Genomic DNA, 16,808 nt, shown 5'->3' on the forward strand with positions numbered 1-16,808 from the left:
ATTTCTCAAAAAACATTTGCTTTAATCATTTAAAATTAAACTTCAAGTAAATTTCTGAAATTATGACTAATGAATCTTATTTACACTTGGTTTAGCTTGTTTTTACTTTATTATGATAATAAACAACTTATTTTTTCATAGTAAGAATGAGCAATGAAAACTACAAATTTGAATTGGTTGAGCATTGAGAAAGGTGTCTGTAAGAGCCGATTGGAGCAATATAATTTTACTTCAATTGTCCCTTCCAATTTTACATTTTACAAAAATTTATTGATTTTTCTTGGTGTACCTAAAGTATCATCTTACACAAATGATAATACATTGATGTATGTGGACTTTGAAAATGGCGAATGGGATGTAACTAATGTTAAAGCACTAAATGGAACAGAAAATAACTTGTATCTTTTCATTAAATAACATTAAACTTGCATACTAATTTTATATTTCTGTGTAAAATGCAAACAGCATTTTTGGTTAACAATAAAATTCTGTTTATCATTTAACATGAAAATTTGATAAGAATATATAATTTAAGATTAAAGTAATAGAAAACACTATTTGCTTCTTTACATTAATTTTTTTCCCAGTTGAATTCACATCAAGTTAGCTTATCATGTGGATATTGAAAATGCAGTTAAAATTATCTTCTGATATTGAATGCTATTTTTTGCTATTAAATGTTGTTTTAATTTTAGATAGAGATAGTGACAACATGTACAGTTTCAGTTAATTCCTAATAATTTTTTTTTTGGTATACACTTAATTGAAAATTAATAGACATTAATTGAAATATGTGATAACATAAATTTTAGTAATATTAACACCATCCTTGATAATATTTAAGAATTGAATTCAGTTGTAATTAAAACTTAAGCTACAAGTTTTCATTAAGTTAATATTAACTCTTCTGAGTCAACAAATGAAGTAAGAAATTGGTGTTCATTTTTAACATTGGAGATAAATGATCAATATAACTAAGTGCATTATAAACTTGTGTACTTTTATTTAAAAACTAAATTTATTTATTTAAAAATTAATACAGGTAATTTTAAAACTAATCACTATTTCATGTTAATTGTATGACACCACATTTTCAAGTAATAGGTTTTTTGATAATTTCTTCAATTCAAGCAAAAATCCAACCCGATGTATAATGTAAATGGCTTGAAGTATTAAGTGAAGTGACTCATGTTTAGTTAAGCACTATAAATCTGCTACTTGGCATAATGTTCCTTGACTTTATTTTATTAGATATGCAACTTATCAATGGAATTTACTGTTGGACCCACAGACTTGCATAAACTCCTCTGTTTATTCAAAAGAGGAATCCTTGTTGCGAGAGCGCAAAAGGATGGTTTCTCATGGCATAACTTCATATGAGTTTAATGATAAAACAGGTCGTTTGCTCTTTCGTAATGGTAATGATATATATTCTGTGAATGTTGAGCCAATTGCTTCAGGCATAACAAAGGTATAGTTATCCTATGATGATAAATGAGACTAAACCAACTTTCTAGCTTCACTTTTTTTCTCATAATTAAAATTTAATGCATGGTTGAATTTCCTGTTTTCTAAAATTATTTTTCCATCATACATACATACACATACATACATACTTATATACATACATATTTTTTTTATACATACATACATACAAACAATTTTTTCATTATACATACATACGCATATATACATACATACTTAGGTCGTTAGGAAAGTTCGTAGAACTCCCCTCTAAAAAAAAAAAAAGAAGAGTTTTTTTTAATTTTGTTTTATCAAATGTTCAAAATAATGTCCATCGTTATTTATACAAAGTTGCATCATTTCAAGCCATTTGTCAAACGTTTTTTTATACTCTTCTTTGGGTATACTTTGAAGTAGCTTCGTTATGCGAGTTTTTTGACTTTCGACGTCAGTATTGTCATCAAGATTTTTTTTTATCAAGTCAAATAGCCAATAATTGGATGGAGCTAAGTCTGGTGAGTATGGTGGGTGGCGAATTATTGTGATTCCAGCTTGGTTTAGACAATTTGTGACGGCTTGAGTCACATGGGGTCGAGCATTATCATGGAGAAATTTGAAATTTTGAGTGCCGGTTTTAGGTCTTTGCTTATTTATTTCGCATATAAGAGGTTTCAAACAATTTTTTATATAATATTCGCTAGTAATGGTGTCTCCCTTTTCAACATAACCCAAATGAACAACACCTGTTGTTTTGAAGAAGATGTAGAACATGTTTTTCGGCTGAAACCTGTCGCATCTTACTATAGTTCTTGGACTTTCACCTTCACCAACCCAACTAGCGTTAGCCGACTTGTGTCCAACTTGTCTCAAATAAAACCACGACTCATCCCCTGTAACAATGTCACATAGTCTCCATGGGCCGTTTCTGAAAAGTGCTAAATTTTCCTTACATGCCTCAACTCTATTCTTGCAATTTTGATCGGTTAACTCGTAGGGTATCCAACGTGATGTTAGTTTTCTTTTTTTAAGTGCGTTGTGAATGATTTCGTTGATTGTAAAGCGATTAATTGATGTCAAGGCTTCAATTATATCATGTGTTGCATGAAGATTTTCTTCAATAATGGCTCGCACACGTTCAATATTCTCAGCTGTATACGTGGTTTGAGGGCGCCCTGAGCGAGGATCATCTTCGAGACTCTCTTTACCATCTTTAAATAAAGTAGCCCACTTGGCAACTGTACTATATTTTGGAGCTTGGTCACTATGAACTAAAACCAACTCATCGGTTATGGCTTGTGCTGAAACTCCAAGTAGAGCACGGGTTTTAATGTATGCTCGATATCGTCGCCTTAGAGGGCAGAGGTTCTATCTCCATTTTGGGTAGTTTTGCAGGAGAACAAAAACAAAGTTTGAGCATTAAGAATAAATCAGCAATTTCATTTTTTGTTAGTGTTAATGTTTTCTTCTCCTACTATGTGGAGATAGACCCGCTGCCTAATCTGATTCTAGCACTTAAAATAGATGTCCTAAAGTCATAGTTGAATTTGAGCACAACTTGGAGATAGAACCTCTGCCCTCTAAGGCGGCGGTATTCAAATTTTTCCATTTTTAAATTTTTTCTTGAAAACTTATATTGTAAAATTTAAATAACTTTTTTAATAAACATTCAAAATATTTCAACAAGTACTTAAAATGTTCATAATTAAACACAGTTTAAAATGATATATAAATATTTAATTATTTCCTGTCTCATTGTATCTTTATAGATGAAATTCTACAAACTTTCCTAACGACCTAAGTATATACATACATACATACATACATACATACATACATACATACATACATACATACATACATACATACATACATACATACATAAATACATATACTTACTTACTTACTACTTACTTAAACACAAATTGTGTGTGTGTGTGTGTATATATATATATATATATATATATATATATATATATATATATATATATATATATATATATATATATATATATATATATATATATATATATATATATATATATATATATATATATATATAATTATGTTTGATTGCAGTATACCACTCCTTGTATCATTTCAACAAATCTTTTTGGTAGCAAAATGGATACAAAAATTTGTCCCTGTAACTCAAATCTTTTATCCTTCATTGATCATGGTGACATTTGGATTGTGAATACAGTGTCTGGTTCAGAGATGAGACTGACATTTATTAGAGATTCATCAAAAGAAGAAGCTTTGTCAGCTGGAGTCCCTGCATATGTAACACAAGAAGAGTTTGACAGATTTACTGGATATTGGTGGGAACCAGTTAATCATGAAGATAGTGAAGGTGCATTTTTATTTTTTTTCTACTAGTTTAGTTGAAGGTCAAACCATTTAACTTGTTTGGGTAAAATGGTTCAATATTACTGAGCCTTTGAAAAACCCTATTCAAAGGCAAATTTGATAGAAGTAAAGTGCTGTGATACTTAGACATTTTTTAACCTAGAAAAATATTCTCATTTATTTATAACTCATAGAAAATTAGTTTTAACTGCTTCTCTTAAGTTGGCACAAATTTTAAAATTAATTGTGGATTTTCTTGAAAATTTGAAAAAATTAATTTTGCTATCATGTCTTACAATTTTATTACTAAAATTTTCTCTTGAAGTTTTAATGAATAATTTTTTTCTTGAAATTTTTAATAATAAAATTGTAAGATAGTAAAAAATTAACTTTTTTCTTTTAACATTTCTGTTGGTATGAGTTCTGCCATTAAAAAGATTAATAAGCCTATTTAGTTTCCTGTAACAAATTGGGAGAACAGAAATCTATTTCTATGTCAGCACTTCAAAATCATTTTGAATTTTTTGTTTTATAGATTGCTATGGTTGTATGTCCTTATATCATATTTTTGATTGAGGCATAACTTGCAACTTGTGGTTTGGTTGATTGAAATGTAAACTTTAATTTTTTAAAGAATTTTCACTTTTAGGTTTGTCACAAGTGTACAGAATACTTTATGAGCTGGTATTATTACTGATTCTTTTTATAAAACACTTTATGAGTTGGTATTATTATTTATTCTTTTTATAAAGCACTCTATGAGCTGGTAAATTCTTTCTATAAAATACTTCTGTAATCTCTGACTTCTTTAAAGTTTGATGTTTGAAAAAGGATCTGACTAAAAAATTTCAAAATAGTTTAGTTCATTGCAATTTATTGAGTTTTAAATAGTGCTGAAAAATCTATATTGTGTTTTTTTTTTTTTTTTTTCTTAAATATCTTTCATCTTCTTAAAAGGTAACAGTTAATGAGACAATTTAGTTTAGTAAAAATATTGTAAAAATTGAAGCAAAATCAAAATAAGATGTGAAATAAGTTAGTTTTGCTTAAAGGTTGTTCAGTTAATTCAGTTGTACATTTTTTTGTATCTTTTTGTATCTAATAGTCTTTTCATGTGTAAAGTGTAAAAATAAATTTGTGGTAAAGGTATAAATTAATAACTTTATAAAATTGTTTTTCATCAGGTAGATGAACGTGGAGTTGAAGAATTTCAAATGGCCTCACATTCAGAAATATCATTCACAAACTTTGTTGAAACCTATAGATACCCAAAAGCTGGGTCAACCAATGCAAAATCAACTCTACGAGTGGTAGAGTTTAGTTTAGACTGTTCATTAAATCAGGTAATAGGTTTCTTTTCAAGAAAGGCATGAAAACATTTATGTGATTTTAAAACTCAGTTTGAAATATATAGTTTTTAAACTTTTAAATCATATTTATAAGATTGAGTATTGTGCTGGTTGTTATATTTTGAATAGTTAAGTTTTTATGTTATTTAAAACATGGTTATCTTTTTTATTCTTTATATTGTCTTAACATTGAAAAGGTTTTTCAGTTTATAGCTGGATCAATTGTTCATTATGAGCTTTTCGTTGATCTTCATGAGACATTTCCATGGGTTGAATATATAGTGCGATGTGGATGGATGCCTTATGGAGGATAGTAAGTTTATTCTTTATGCATGTTTAAGCTATACATTTTGTTTGATCAAAATTAAACAAAATGTATCAAATCAATATTAAGTGACAAAATATAAGTTATAACTTTTGTTTTGTTAACCTATCTATTAATTTTTTTTTTAAAAAAGGGCTAAGTCCCATTCTTTTCAAAACTGAGCAGTTTCCTTTGATAATTACATATCTACCTGTGTAAAAAGAGGCAGAATAAGATAAATCATCTTTATTCTTTATATTAAATCAAATTCTTTACATTCAATATTTTGCAAAAGGAAACAATTCTAAATTCACTTCCGAGAGCCTTTTTTTCTTGCACAATTTATTTTGACATCAAGATGGTGACTCACATTTCAACTCGCTTTCAACTTGGAAAGATAAAACATATTTTATCTTTCTAGTGGTTCATTTTAGATGCTTTATGATTAAATTCTCAACTAAACCAATGTTTATAGATTGCACAATTTAATCTTGGATAATAAAAGAGTTTTATGTTTTATATCTGCTGTATATAAAGCTAATAAATAGCTAAGAATATATGAGTATGTTAACAGAGATTAGCCTTTTAAGTTAAATGTAATATTGGTGCCTAACTATCAGCATTTATCTTTTTAATTATAGGTGCTCAGGTACAAAGGACTTTTTCTGTGGGGGCTGTCTTTGTAACTATGTTGTTAAAAAGTTACAGAATTTTTCAAAAAATGGCTGCTGTACCTTTAAAGCCCTTTAAAAATAAGGTAAAAAAGAACAAAATAGCTGATGTTAAAAAGTTAGTGTAAAAGATTTCCATTCCTGCATTCTTGACAATATAGAGATTGATAAGGAAGCTAAAGTTGACAAGTGTGATGAGAATGAATCCTTTAAACATAATTTTAATAAAAACTTAAACAAATTTGCATGTTTTCTTATTCTTAAACTGCTTGTTAACATGTTTTATAATTTAACTTAGATATAGTTAATATGACTCAGGCTTTTTTGAAAAAAAGCAGGAATACAAAGTGTAGTACTTAAGGCATCATTTACCACCACTTCCCACCTAATTTTATTTAGATTTACTGTAAAATGAAAATATATTAGGTTTTAAAATTTCTCACGTTCTGTTTATTCAAATGTGAAAAAATGGTGGGTGATGCAACTTTTTTATGATTCATAAAATGCTCTTCAATTAAAAGTATACTCTAAACTATCAAAAACATACTGAAGTTTATTTATAACACTAATATTTAATAATTTGACTGTACAATTATTTGGTATATATTTCTAAAGTGACTAACATGATTTTATTTAAAATTTACTCATTTTGTTTTTAACTTAAAGCACAGCCAGCCTCATTGAGCAACTAATTTTTAAAGCTTTATGTAACATAAAGAAGAATAGGTATTTGCATTTATAAATGTTGCTAAATAATATGTTTGCATCTGTAGTTATAAGTAATTCAATTTTTCGTTAGCATTTGGACTCAAGTTTTGAATAGAGCTCAAAACAGGTCTGCATTGCTGCGAATACCAAGTTCTGCATTTTGTCCTGTGAACTCAGATCTCCGTACTTCAAACGAAAAAATCGATGTCTTGCTTGATGAGAAGTCTGATTACTGGATCAATGTAATTATCATCTTTGACAATTTATTCTAAACTGGTCAGATTCAAATAGAAAAAACATGTATTACATTTTTTTGATTGGTTGTTTTTATTCAATATTTTTTTTTAACTTTAGGTATCTAATGCTCTTCATTTTTTACCGCCTCAGTCCTGCAACGAGATATCTTTTATTTGGATGTCTGAAAAAACACACTTCAAGCATTTATATCAGTACATTGTAACCACAAAGGATGAATCGTCTGCAAAAAACGAACCAATGGAGATAGATGCTAGTGAATATGTGGTTCGCAACTGTCGGGTACTAACAGAGCAACCTCTAACAACTGGAGATTGGGATGTGGATGGTGAAAAGGTTTTACTGATTTAACTGTATTTTTGAAATGCCTAAACTTATTCTCATAATCAATATCTAAATAATCTTATTATCCTAATCTTGTTCAATAAACATTTGAAGTTGGTGACGAGCTATTATTGAAAGTGCTAACATCCATAAATACTACAACTTCGTATGTTGAAAATTAGGCACCTTATCTAATGTAAAACGTTCATGAAGTTGATTTTTTAGAATAAAAACTCTTAATTTTAAGATTTGGTTGGATGAAAAAAACAATCTAGTTTATTTTTTGGCTACCAAAGATACACCTCTAGAGAAACATCTGTAAGTCTTGTTTTTTTAGTTAAGTTTGGTATATGTTCTTTACTTAAAATTTCCAGCAAACAATGTGCAATAAATGTCTACAACTAAATACAAGATTGCATCATTTTCAGTTACTGCGTTTCTCTTGCAACACCTCTTTCGATTCAAAGACTGACTCTGCTTGGTTATTCTCATTCTGTCACGCTAAACAAGGTAGAGTTTTCTTCTTTAATTCCTGTTTATCCATTTCCAGTTTATCTTCGTTTATGCTTCTTCATTCTTTCATTTTTATTTTCAGGATTGTTCATACGCTGTCATAGTGTCATCTTCAGTGTCTTCTTTTTCCCATGTCAACCTGTGTAAAATTGATGCAACTATTAATTCTCCAGAACAAGCAAAAATATCTTTGCATAGTGCTGGTTGGGTGGAAGCTCCAAGAGGTAACGTTGTATTTTTAAACTTGCTGTTGACCAGATCTTGTACTAAGAACTAAGTACGGCATCAGATTTTACAAAAACTTTTCATTCCTGATAGAAGTCCTTTAAGTTTAACTAACCAATTGCACATACATTTGGTTAATATACAAATGTTTGAGTTTTAAGAAACTGTTAGTTTTGCATTTAAAAAGTTTCTGCGCCTACTGTTGTTGGTTGTTTGGAAAGTGGCAAGAAATCTGATCAAGTGCTACGGGATATCTTTTTGTTGACTTCCTGACCAGGATGCCTGTTTATTTTTTTTAACTAGTATTTAGCTTGGTGTTACTTTTGGAACAATTTTGTTTTTAGACGTCCTTCCCAACTCAAGACTTCCTGAACTATTTAGGTACAAGAACTCACAAGGTAAGATTCTGGGCTTTTAAGTAAAAGCTGAAATATTTAGTGAAAAGTTTCTTTTGGTCATCTGAGTTAAAATCAGAGGGCTGTTCCCAAAACATATAAATTTTTTGCAACATTCAATAATGGTGGAAATACTCTGATGGATTTGTTTGCACCATTATTGATTATCAAAAAATCTTTCGGATTATTTGCACCATAATTGATTGTTGCAAAAAAGTTTTTTTGATTGTTGTTTTTTCTGTGTTCTTATCGCCTCCTTCAAACACTCTTCCTTTTTTAAATGTTAATTTTACTTTTAAAACTTATCATCATTTCATTCTCTGTATATAAATCAGGTTATGATATTTATGGGATGTTGTTCAAACCAGTGAACTGTACAGAAGGTGAGAAGTACCCAACTATGCTGTATGTTTATGGTGGACCAGGTGTTCAGGTATTTCAGCTTTTTAAAGTAAGAAAGTTGTTGGTTTTTTTTTTTTTTTTATTTCTTATTTTTTTATGCTGTTTTAACAACAACATTTTTTAGTTGGTGTCAAATTCACAACGATCTGTTCGGCGTTTGAATTTATATGCTTTACCTTCCTTTGGATATGCTGTTGTCATGATAGATACAATGGGATCATGCAATAGAGGAATCAAGTTTGAAGCAGCCATTCAAAACTGTATGGTAAGATATTATCATGCAAAGATTTTTTTTTGTAAAAGAAAATTTAAGTTTATGTACAGAATGTTAAAATTAATGAATAAATTTGTCTTTTCTAGGGTCAGATTGAGATAGAACAACAGATAGAAGGTTTAAAATTAATTGCTGAGAAATCAGGAATAATTGACATGAGCAGAGTTGTTATTCATGGATGGTCTTATGGTAAAATACTTAAGTTAAATTTTATTTTCATTTCTATTTTAGTATTTACTTTACTGCTTTTATTGATTGTAGATTATAAATCTTTGTTATTATGATATTTCAGGTGGTTACTTGGCGTTAATGGGCTTGGCTCAGCGTCCTGATATATTTAAGGTTACTTTTGTGTTTACAGTTGTTTAAAAGTAATACTAATAAGATTGAAAAGTATTATACATACTCAAATTATATTTAATATACAATATAAAATATAATTATCCATGTAATACCATGGCTATGCACTTACTTTAAGAATATCTTATATTTCGCTTATTAAGGTGGCTATAGCTGGCGCACCAGTTACAAGTTGGCAACTGTATGACACCGGCTATACTGAACGTTACATGAAATCCCCTGTAGAAAATAGGGATGCATATCAGGACGGTTCTGTTCTCAAGTTTGCTAGTCAATTTCCGAACGAGTAAGTCATGAAGGCTACTTTACAGTATAGTAAAATCTGTTTTTAGAAATATCAGAACTTGAATCTTTATTTCAGACCTAACCGCTTGCTGATTATACATGGTCTTATGGATGAAAACGTGCATTTCAGCCATACCAAGGCCCTTATCTCTGAGCTTGTCAAAGAAGGCAAACCTTATCAGCTACAGGTAAAATTTTCAATCGAATTTTATGAAATAAGTTTTTTAAGCTTTTTTCAAATGAAAATGAGTACTATTATTTTTTACTGTTCAGTTACTGTCAGTTATCTAATAGATTTGAATAGGGAATTTTGCCGGAGAAATTTCAACATTTCGTTTTGTAAGTGATTTTTTTTTTAGCTGAACCCTAATCTAAGCATCGGCGTTTTGATTTTCCGTTAAAATAACGAACAATAACAAATAAAGTACAAATTTCTATATCAGCCATTTGAAATAAATCGAAGTTAAAATGATTTTTATATTTAGACTTGTAAAGTTCTAAGATTCCAGAATCTGGAATCTTATATCTCGGTAATTTGTCTTAATATACACAGTTCACCCCATAAGCTTTTGCTATTTTAAACGCATTAAGAGGTCTATTTTAATAAATTTCAGAAAATATGGTTTATTTTAAAAGACTGATGTAGAAATTTGTACTTATATTCATTACTATCGGAAAAACCAAACGCCAATGCTAAATCTCTACGAACAAAAAGGGATTGGAAATTTTGTAAAATTTAATTTTGGGACAAAATCGCAGAGCTTAATTCCGCACTTTATAAGTTCGGGCCATTAATTATTGCCTTCAAAAATTAATGGCCTTAACTTATATTTTCTGTAATTTATAAGACCATATTACAACTGAACAGAAAGCTAAAACATTTATTAAAAGCCATCAAAAATTGAAACTAACGTAAAGTTCCTAAACCGCAAATGGCTATTTATAAAAGCAAGATGGTTGATAAGTAAGAACGGTCCATGTATTGGACACAAAAAAAAAACCTTTGTTGAGTCAACAAAGGTTTTTTCAGAGTTGTTAGTGGGTTGGGTTAACCCATGGGTTGGGTTAACCCATGGGTTGGGTTAACCCATGGGTTGGGTTGGGTTGGGTTGGGTTGGGTTGAGGAAGTATAACCCACTGATAACCCACGCCTTAGCTGCATTTTCATTGTATTTTCGCCGTTTCACCGTTATGTTTATTTCATTATTTGCGCTTAAGATTTAACGGATTTGCTATCGAATGACGCAGTTTTATTAAAGCCAACCGTCGAATTGACGTCAACACATCGATATCCAGGCCGCTGTATTAATGTAAAAAAAAATAATGTATAATAATTAGTGTAATAAAAAACTGCTCTTGCGTCATCGAAAGCATAATTACTTTCGATGACGCAAGAGCAGTTTTTTACAGTTAGCGATTAGAGCGTTTTTTTCTGCGTGAATGACGTCATATAGCAAATTCATCGCTGAGTACGGCTATATAAACAGCATAAAATTAAATTAAAAGCATCATAATAATTCAAACTAAGCATGATGGCGAATGCCGATGAATTAGAAAATAAATTGAAACGTTACCCCAATAATTATTTATTCAAACCGTACGAGGCTGCAAAATCTGCGATTTGGGATAGGTTTACTTTAATATTTGAAAAGCGTGACGTTGCCGGAAATGGAGAGCCATCGAGTGTTGAATTGAAATATTTCTGTGCGTGTACCGCATGCAAAAAAGTGTATGCGTATAAGTCTGCTGATGGTCTAAGCTGCTTTGGCACAAAAAATCTCATAAATCATGCAAAATTATGCGGCACGAAGGACAGCAAACAACTGCAGATTCATCAATGTTTCGCGTTAAAGTGTCAATTGACAAAAGATGACTGTGACCTTATGAAAAGAAAAGAAGTAGAATTCTGTGCTGATGGTTTTCATTCTTTTCGATCTGTCGAACACGATGGTTTTAAGAGACTGCTTCAAACATGTGTTGACTTTGGCGCCAAGTATGGAAAATTTGACATCACTGACGCTCTAGTCAAACGTGAAACTATAACGCAAGCTACACGGCTACAAGCTGCAGAAATAAAGAAGAGAATAATAGACGCTATTAAGGAGCCTATCGAAGATGGAACAATTTCACTGTGTCTCGACTTGTACACTGACGACTACAGGAAAAAAGCGTACCTTGATGTTCATGCTTCGTGAATTGACCGACAATTTTGCGTACAACATGCAGCGTTGGCCATTCGCCACTTTGGGACTGAAGCTCACACGGGTGTCAACATATCAACTGCGGTGAATACCATCTTCGCTGAATATGCTTTGCCAGAAAAGGATACGCCAGTGACAACTGACCACGGATCGAACGTCGTAGCAGCATTGAAGAACAATGTTCGACTTGACTGCATGTGCCACCGTTTACACACGGTCCTCACCAGTGCATGGAAAGACACAATGGCCGAAGAACCCGAGGCTGCTACCTATGAATCTGCCGTTTCTGACCTCTGTCGTTACGTCAAGCAAGCTACTGGCATACAGGTAAATGTTTACAACTCATGTTGCTTAAAAGTAGTTTACCTCGTTCTGCGATGACAGTGTGTGTCTGTGTTATGCATGAACAATAATAATATGTTGTTACATTTTTTATTGCAAAAATTACATTATTATATTTTTATTAGTTTGTTATTGTTGGTGCCGCTAATGCTATGTTGTTGTTGTGACTGTTGTTGTTGTTGTTGCGTTGTAACTTATATATTGTTAATAATAATTATCGTAGGAACAACTACCAAAGTCACTAAAGCATGGAGGTGACACTAGACCGTGGATATCCATGTTTCGCCGAGCCGACTCTGTGGAAGACAGCTATGACGCACTCGTCGTTATTCTGACAAACAAGGACAAGCTATCGACAATCGCCAATGTCAGCAGAAAAGTTAACCGCGAAATTCGTGATGTGACTGACGGCATAAAAGATATATTTGAAGGTATGGAGAAGGTTACTGAACCAACTATGCAACTAGTAGTTCCGTCTTACTACCTACTGATTAAGCGGCTTCAACCTGCACCAGGATTGACAACAGCAGCAGCAACATTTCGGCAAAAACTCATTAAATACTTAGATTTAAAGTTTTGGACATCTATTAAAGCAATGCATTGGCTATCTTGTTTCCTAGATCCCTCTTTCAGAAATTTTGCATTTATACCTAATGTGACGGCGGCTGACAAAAGATTTAAGCGTGACTTGCTCAATGACGTCGATCAGTGGCCTCTGGCTGAAATGCAGCCCGCTGCTACACAAATTGCCAGGAAAGCAGCAGCAGAAGAATTGATGGAACAAGGTGTCCAACTCCAATTGGAAGCGCCAGCAAAGAAGAGAAGAACGGACCCGTTTGATGAGCTGCGAACAATGCAGTCAACGCGAGATCGGCCACAGACGCAAGACGCGCAATTACATAATGAAGCAACAGTGCTACAGGAGACTTGCCAACATGAACTGTCCAGCTACAAGAGTCTTCGTGTTACTGCTGCGTGCAAGAATCCCGTAACCTTCTGGAAGGACAACGCAGCCGATTATCCCATTCTAGCAGCAACATCTCGCAGACTATACTGCATATCAGCAAGCTCTGCGCAGTCAGAAAGAGACTTTTCTTCTGTTGGGCACTCCATTACAGACACAAGGTCGCAACTATCACCGGCTAACGTAGAAGCTATCGAATTAGTACGCTGGGGAATGCGAAATGACATGTTTCACTAATATAGTGCTCATTTATGTTAAAGCTGTTCTTTGTTAGTTTGCTTACTAACACATATAGTGACAGTAACTGAGTAACAACATATTATTTGTATCTAATATGGTTGTATAGGCTAGAATGTATTAAAATGTCGCCAATTTAACGGTATAATTATACATGTTTGCATGCACTCCGTGGATCAACCCATGGGTTGGGTTGGGTTCATGTGGCAGTGGGTTGGGTTGGGTTGGGTTCAATTTTCTTAACCCACTAACAACTCTATTGTTGACTACTTAGATTTTTAAACGGTATAAGAAATTTTTTACGAAGAAAAATGTTTCTCTTTTTTTTTTTTTTTTTTCATTTTTGTATAAAGAAAATAAAATAAAATTTCAAAAATTTGCCAGAAAAAAATTGAAGTCGAGCGACGTATGTGACACTGAGATTTTTTACTGTAGGTATACCCGAATGAACGCCATGGAATTCGAAATTCTGCTGCTGCTAAGCATTACGAGACCAATGTGGTTTGGTTTATGCAACAATACTTGAGTACGATCACATGATTAATCTCATTCTGTTCTGCCAACCACGTGATTTTATCTCGTTTATATCCAACGGACAGACATCTGTTTCAATATGCTAAGCCAAACGAAATATAGGATCTTAAACTTGTTTCTATAGTATGTAAGCCGATTTGCTCTGTTAGGTCATTAGGTTTTTAGATTGACCCAATATTTATATACAAGCGTTCTTCTGTTTGCACTTGAAGCTAAAGGTCGAAGGAAGAGAAAGAAACTTCGAATCCCCTTATCACAGAACTTCGGGACAGAAGTTGAGCACGCGCTGAATAAAGACTTGATTGTAAAATGAAAAACTAATGTTTTTGTATTTTTTCTAGTGATCAGAATATTTTCTGAAATAGCAAAGATGACCTTAACTGTTTCTTTTTCTTCTAAACTTTTACTTTATCAGTACCATTTTTTTTTTACGGTTTAAAGAAAACGTGGAAACGGGTTTACTTTTTTCGAATAGCCGTTCTAAAAAAATTGTTTTTTCCTCATTTACCACTTTCACTTAAGATTACAAATCCGTTTCAATTTTCGTGAGCCATTTTTCAAATGAGCTTTAACCTTATTCTTACCTTTTTTCGCCCACAGTTTTACAAATAATCCATTGTAAAACTTGAAAGATATATATAGTTGTAACTCTTATGTAGAGAAATTCCACACTTATTCTCTGTTTTCATTCTAAACTCTTTGGAAATCTTGAAAAGGTTTTGTTCTTTTTAGATTTGCAACACGATTTTTAGCCTTTTTTGGATTTCCAGCTCTATTGCAAAAATTTTTAACAGCACTAAAATCCTTTTTTTTTGAGAATCCAATAGAAATTTCCTTGAAGACGTAGAATCAGTCTTGGAAGAAAAATTAGGCTACTTAAAAAGTACATTGCAAATCTAACGGGGTGGTTCATCAAAGAACCTTAAGGTTCTTAGAGCTGGCTTAAGGTTATTTTGAAGAACTCACAATTTCTTCACGTAACTAAATGCTTCTTTACAGAACTGGCTGCTTTTTTAAAGCAGGTTTTAAAAACCTCTAAAGTTCTTTCCATTATTTGTTAGAGAAATGTCTAAAGATTTTTCAAAAGGTTCTTCAAAAACTCTTTATCTTTTTATTTTAAGACGCCATTTTGTTTTTCGATATTGCTTCTTACCCACTGTGTTTATTACTTAACTGATCAACGAGGTTTTTCTAAACTTTACTTAACATGATTTCTGAGACAAAATGATTTACTGCCAATTATTATTATCAATCATCGGAATTTATTTTATCAATCTGTGAAGTTTATTTTGCATACAAGATGAAATTTAGACACTACAAATGATATAATATTATAGTCTAAAATATAGTTTACAATAAATTAACCATTTAATTTTAGTCAAAACTACAAGTACAAGTATTTTTAAATTTTTAATTTAATTTTGATTTTAAAAATGAGAGAACATTTAAATTGATCAATTAAAGACATTTGTTTAAATTTGGAGCAGAAAGGTCTTGGTGATTTCAGAGTTTTTACTTGTTTAACTCTTCAGAAATTGTTATACTCAAGTTAATATATTAATACCATGTGTTGTTGTACTTGTGGTATGAAAAGTTTTTTGCTAAAATTTGATTTTCTATTTTTTCACTCCCCAGCAAGCACACAACGTTGAAACAACGTTGAAATAACGTTGATCGACGTTGATCAACGTTATTTCAACGTTGTTTCAAATTGTGTGCTTGCTGGGTCATGACATAATCAGACTCATTTGTTGATATTTGAGCTGCATTGAAAATGAAACTATGCTTCTTGCGTATGGGGTGACACATTCATTTGACAGATTTATATTTGGCAGGACTACATACCGATATTACAAACAGGAAAAAAACCAGCTGAATCCAGGAAAAAAACCAGCTGCATATACATGGTATACAAATGTTGTAAGTATTTTTGCATTAGAATGTGTTAGTGATAACACCACAGCAGAAGGTTGTTATTGATACTATCAATATACATAGTTTAGTCGTCACTGCTGTGATCTAATTAAGCAGCAACTTGGGGAAAACTTTGTATATAACAGTGTTTTGAATCAAGTTTTAAGTAGTAATTTGCTTTTAGAAAAAGCTTTATCTGTGGTTAATTACAACCTTTTTATTGTAATTAACCACAGATAAAATTTTATTTGTTGAAATAAAGTTTTCACACCTTCAAAATACTAGTTCGTTTTCTTCCGAAAGAAAAATTTATCAAGAAATATAAAACATACAAGCAAGTTTTAAACAATAAAATTTTAGCTGAATGTCATGCAACAATTCGTACTAATCAAATGTATCGTTGTCATTTAGCTGTTATTTCTGGTCTAGACAACATTTCTTCTTGTGTCTGGTGTTGAAAATATAATTAGAGGTAATGAATTAGTTAGTCGAAAAAATCATGCAAGAATGTAATAATTTTTTATTGGGATGTTTTCAAAACCAATTTCAGAAATTTCCATAATGAACATCTATTTTGGCTATCAGAAGTATAAATCTGTAATAGTTCTTAAAAAAACGGTTCTTTAAAGAACCTTTAGTTTTTTTGAAGAAACTTTTTAGTTTTTTTGAAGAAAGAACATTTAGTTTTTAAATATAAGCAAGGTTTATTATTATTATTCAACTTTGAGCTATAGCTCAAAA

At 31.4% G+C, this 16,808-nt stretch overlaps 2 protein-coding genes and 1 pseudogene across 5 annotated transcripts in view; all 3 read left to right on the forward strand.

Moving 5' to 3' along the window:
• The window catches only part of LOC145194661 (E3 SUMO-protein ligase ZBED1-like), a 244,672-nt gene that overhangs the window by 33,897 nt on the left and 193,967 nt on the right, over window positions 1-16,808 (forward strand). The window lies entirely within an intron of this gene.
• LOC145184445 (dipeptidyl peptidase 9-like) lies at window positions 57-14,533 on the forward strand. 3 transcript variants are annotated; one of them, XM_090077390.1, is made up of 19 exons: window positions 57-398; window positions 1,252-1,471; window positions 3,541-3,814; window positions 4,460-4,494; window positions 4,995-5,153; window positions 5,366-5,472; window positions 6,934-7,084; window positions 7,197-7,433; window positions 7,669-7,739; window positions 7,850-7,931; window positions 8,017-8,158; window positions 8,504-8,557; window positions 8,890-8,987; window positions 9,081-9,221; window positions 9,317-9,419; window positions 9,523-9,572; window positions 9,734-9,876; window positions 9,952-10,063; window positions 14,055-14,533. In XM_090077390.1, exons 1-19 carry the CDS (start codon window positions 154-156, stop codon window positions 14,157-14,159), a joined length of 2,529 nt encoding a protein of 842 aa, XP_089933516.1. In that variant the 5' UTR covers window positions 57-153; the 3' UTR covers window positions 14,160-14,533. The 3 variants fall into 3 exon arrangements, with proteins under 3 accessions (XP_089933516.1, XP_089933517.1, XP_089933518.1); XM_090077391.1 differs by having other exon boundaries at window positions 140-751; XM_090077392.1 differs by lacking the exons at window positions 57-398; window positions 1,252-1,471; window positions 3,541-3,814; window positions 4,460-4,494 and adding an exon at window positions 4,346-4,423.
• LOC149892254 (uncharacterized) lies at window positions 12,118-13,770 on the forward strand (annotated as a pseudogene). Its single transcript, XR_016449506.1, has 2 exons — window positions 12,118-12,403; window positions 12,642-13,770. The product of XR_016449506.1 is annotated as an uncharacterized LOC149892254 (transcript).

This window comes from Hydra viridissima, unplaced genomic scaffold, assembly GCF_058129835.1.
Source record: "Hydra viridissima isolate aposymbiotic clone 2 unplaced genomic scaffold, HvirCarnegie_v1 scaffold_2, whole genome shotgun sequence".
Taxonomy (NCBI): domain Eukaryota; kingdom Metazoa; phylum Cnidaria; class Hydrozoa; order Anthoathecata; family Hydridae; genus Hydra; species Hydra viridissima.

What these genes read in the sequence shown, in the direction of transcription:
- LOC145184445 (XM_090077390.1), top strand. Translation starts at nt 154, where the DNA reads ATGAAAACTACAAATTTGAATTGGTTGAGCATTGAGAAAGGTGTCTGT. An exon ending in TATTCATGGATGGTCTTATG is followed by an intron (nt 9,420 to 9,522) that starts GTAAAATACTTA and finishes ATGATATTTCAG; the next exon opens with GTGGTTACTTGGCGTTAATG. An exon ending in GCAAACCTTATCAGCTACAG is followed by an intron (nt 10,064 to 14,054) that starts GTAAAATTTTCA and finishes TTTTTACTGTAG; the next exon opens with GTATACCCGAATGAACGCCA.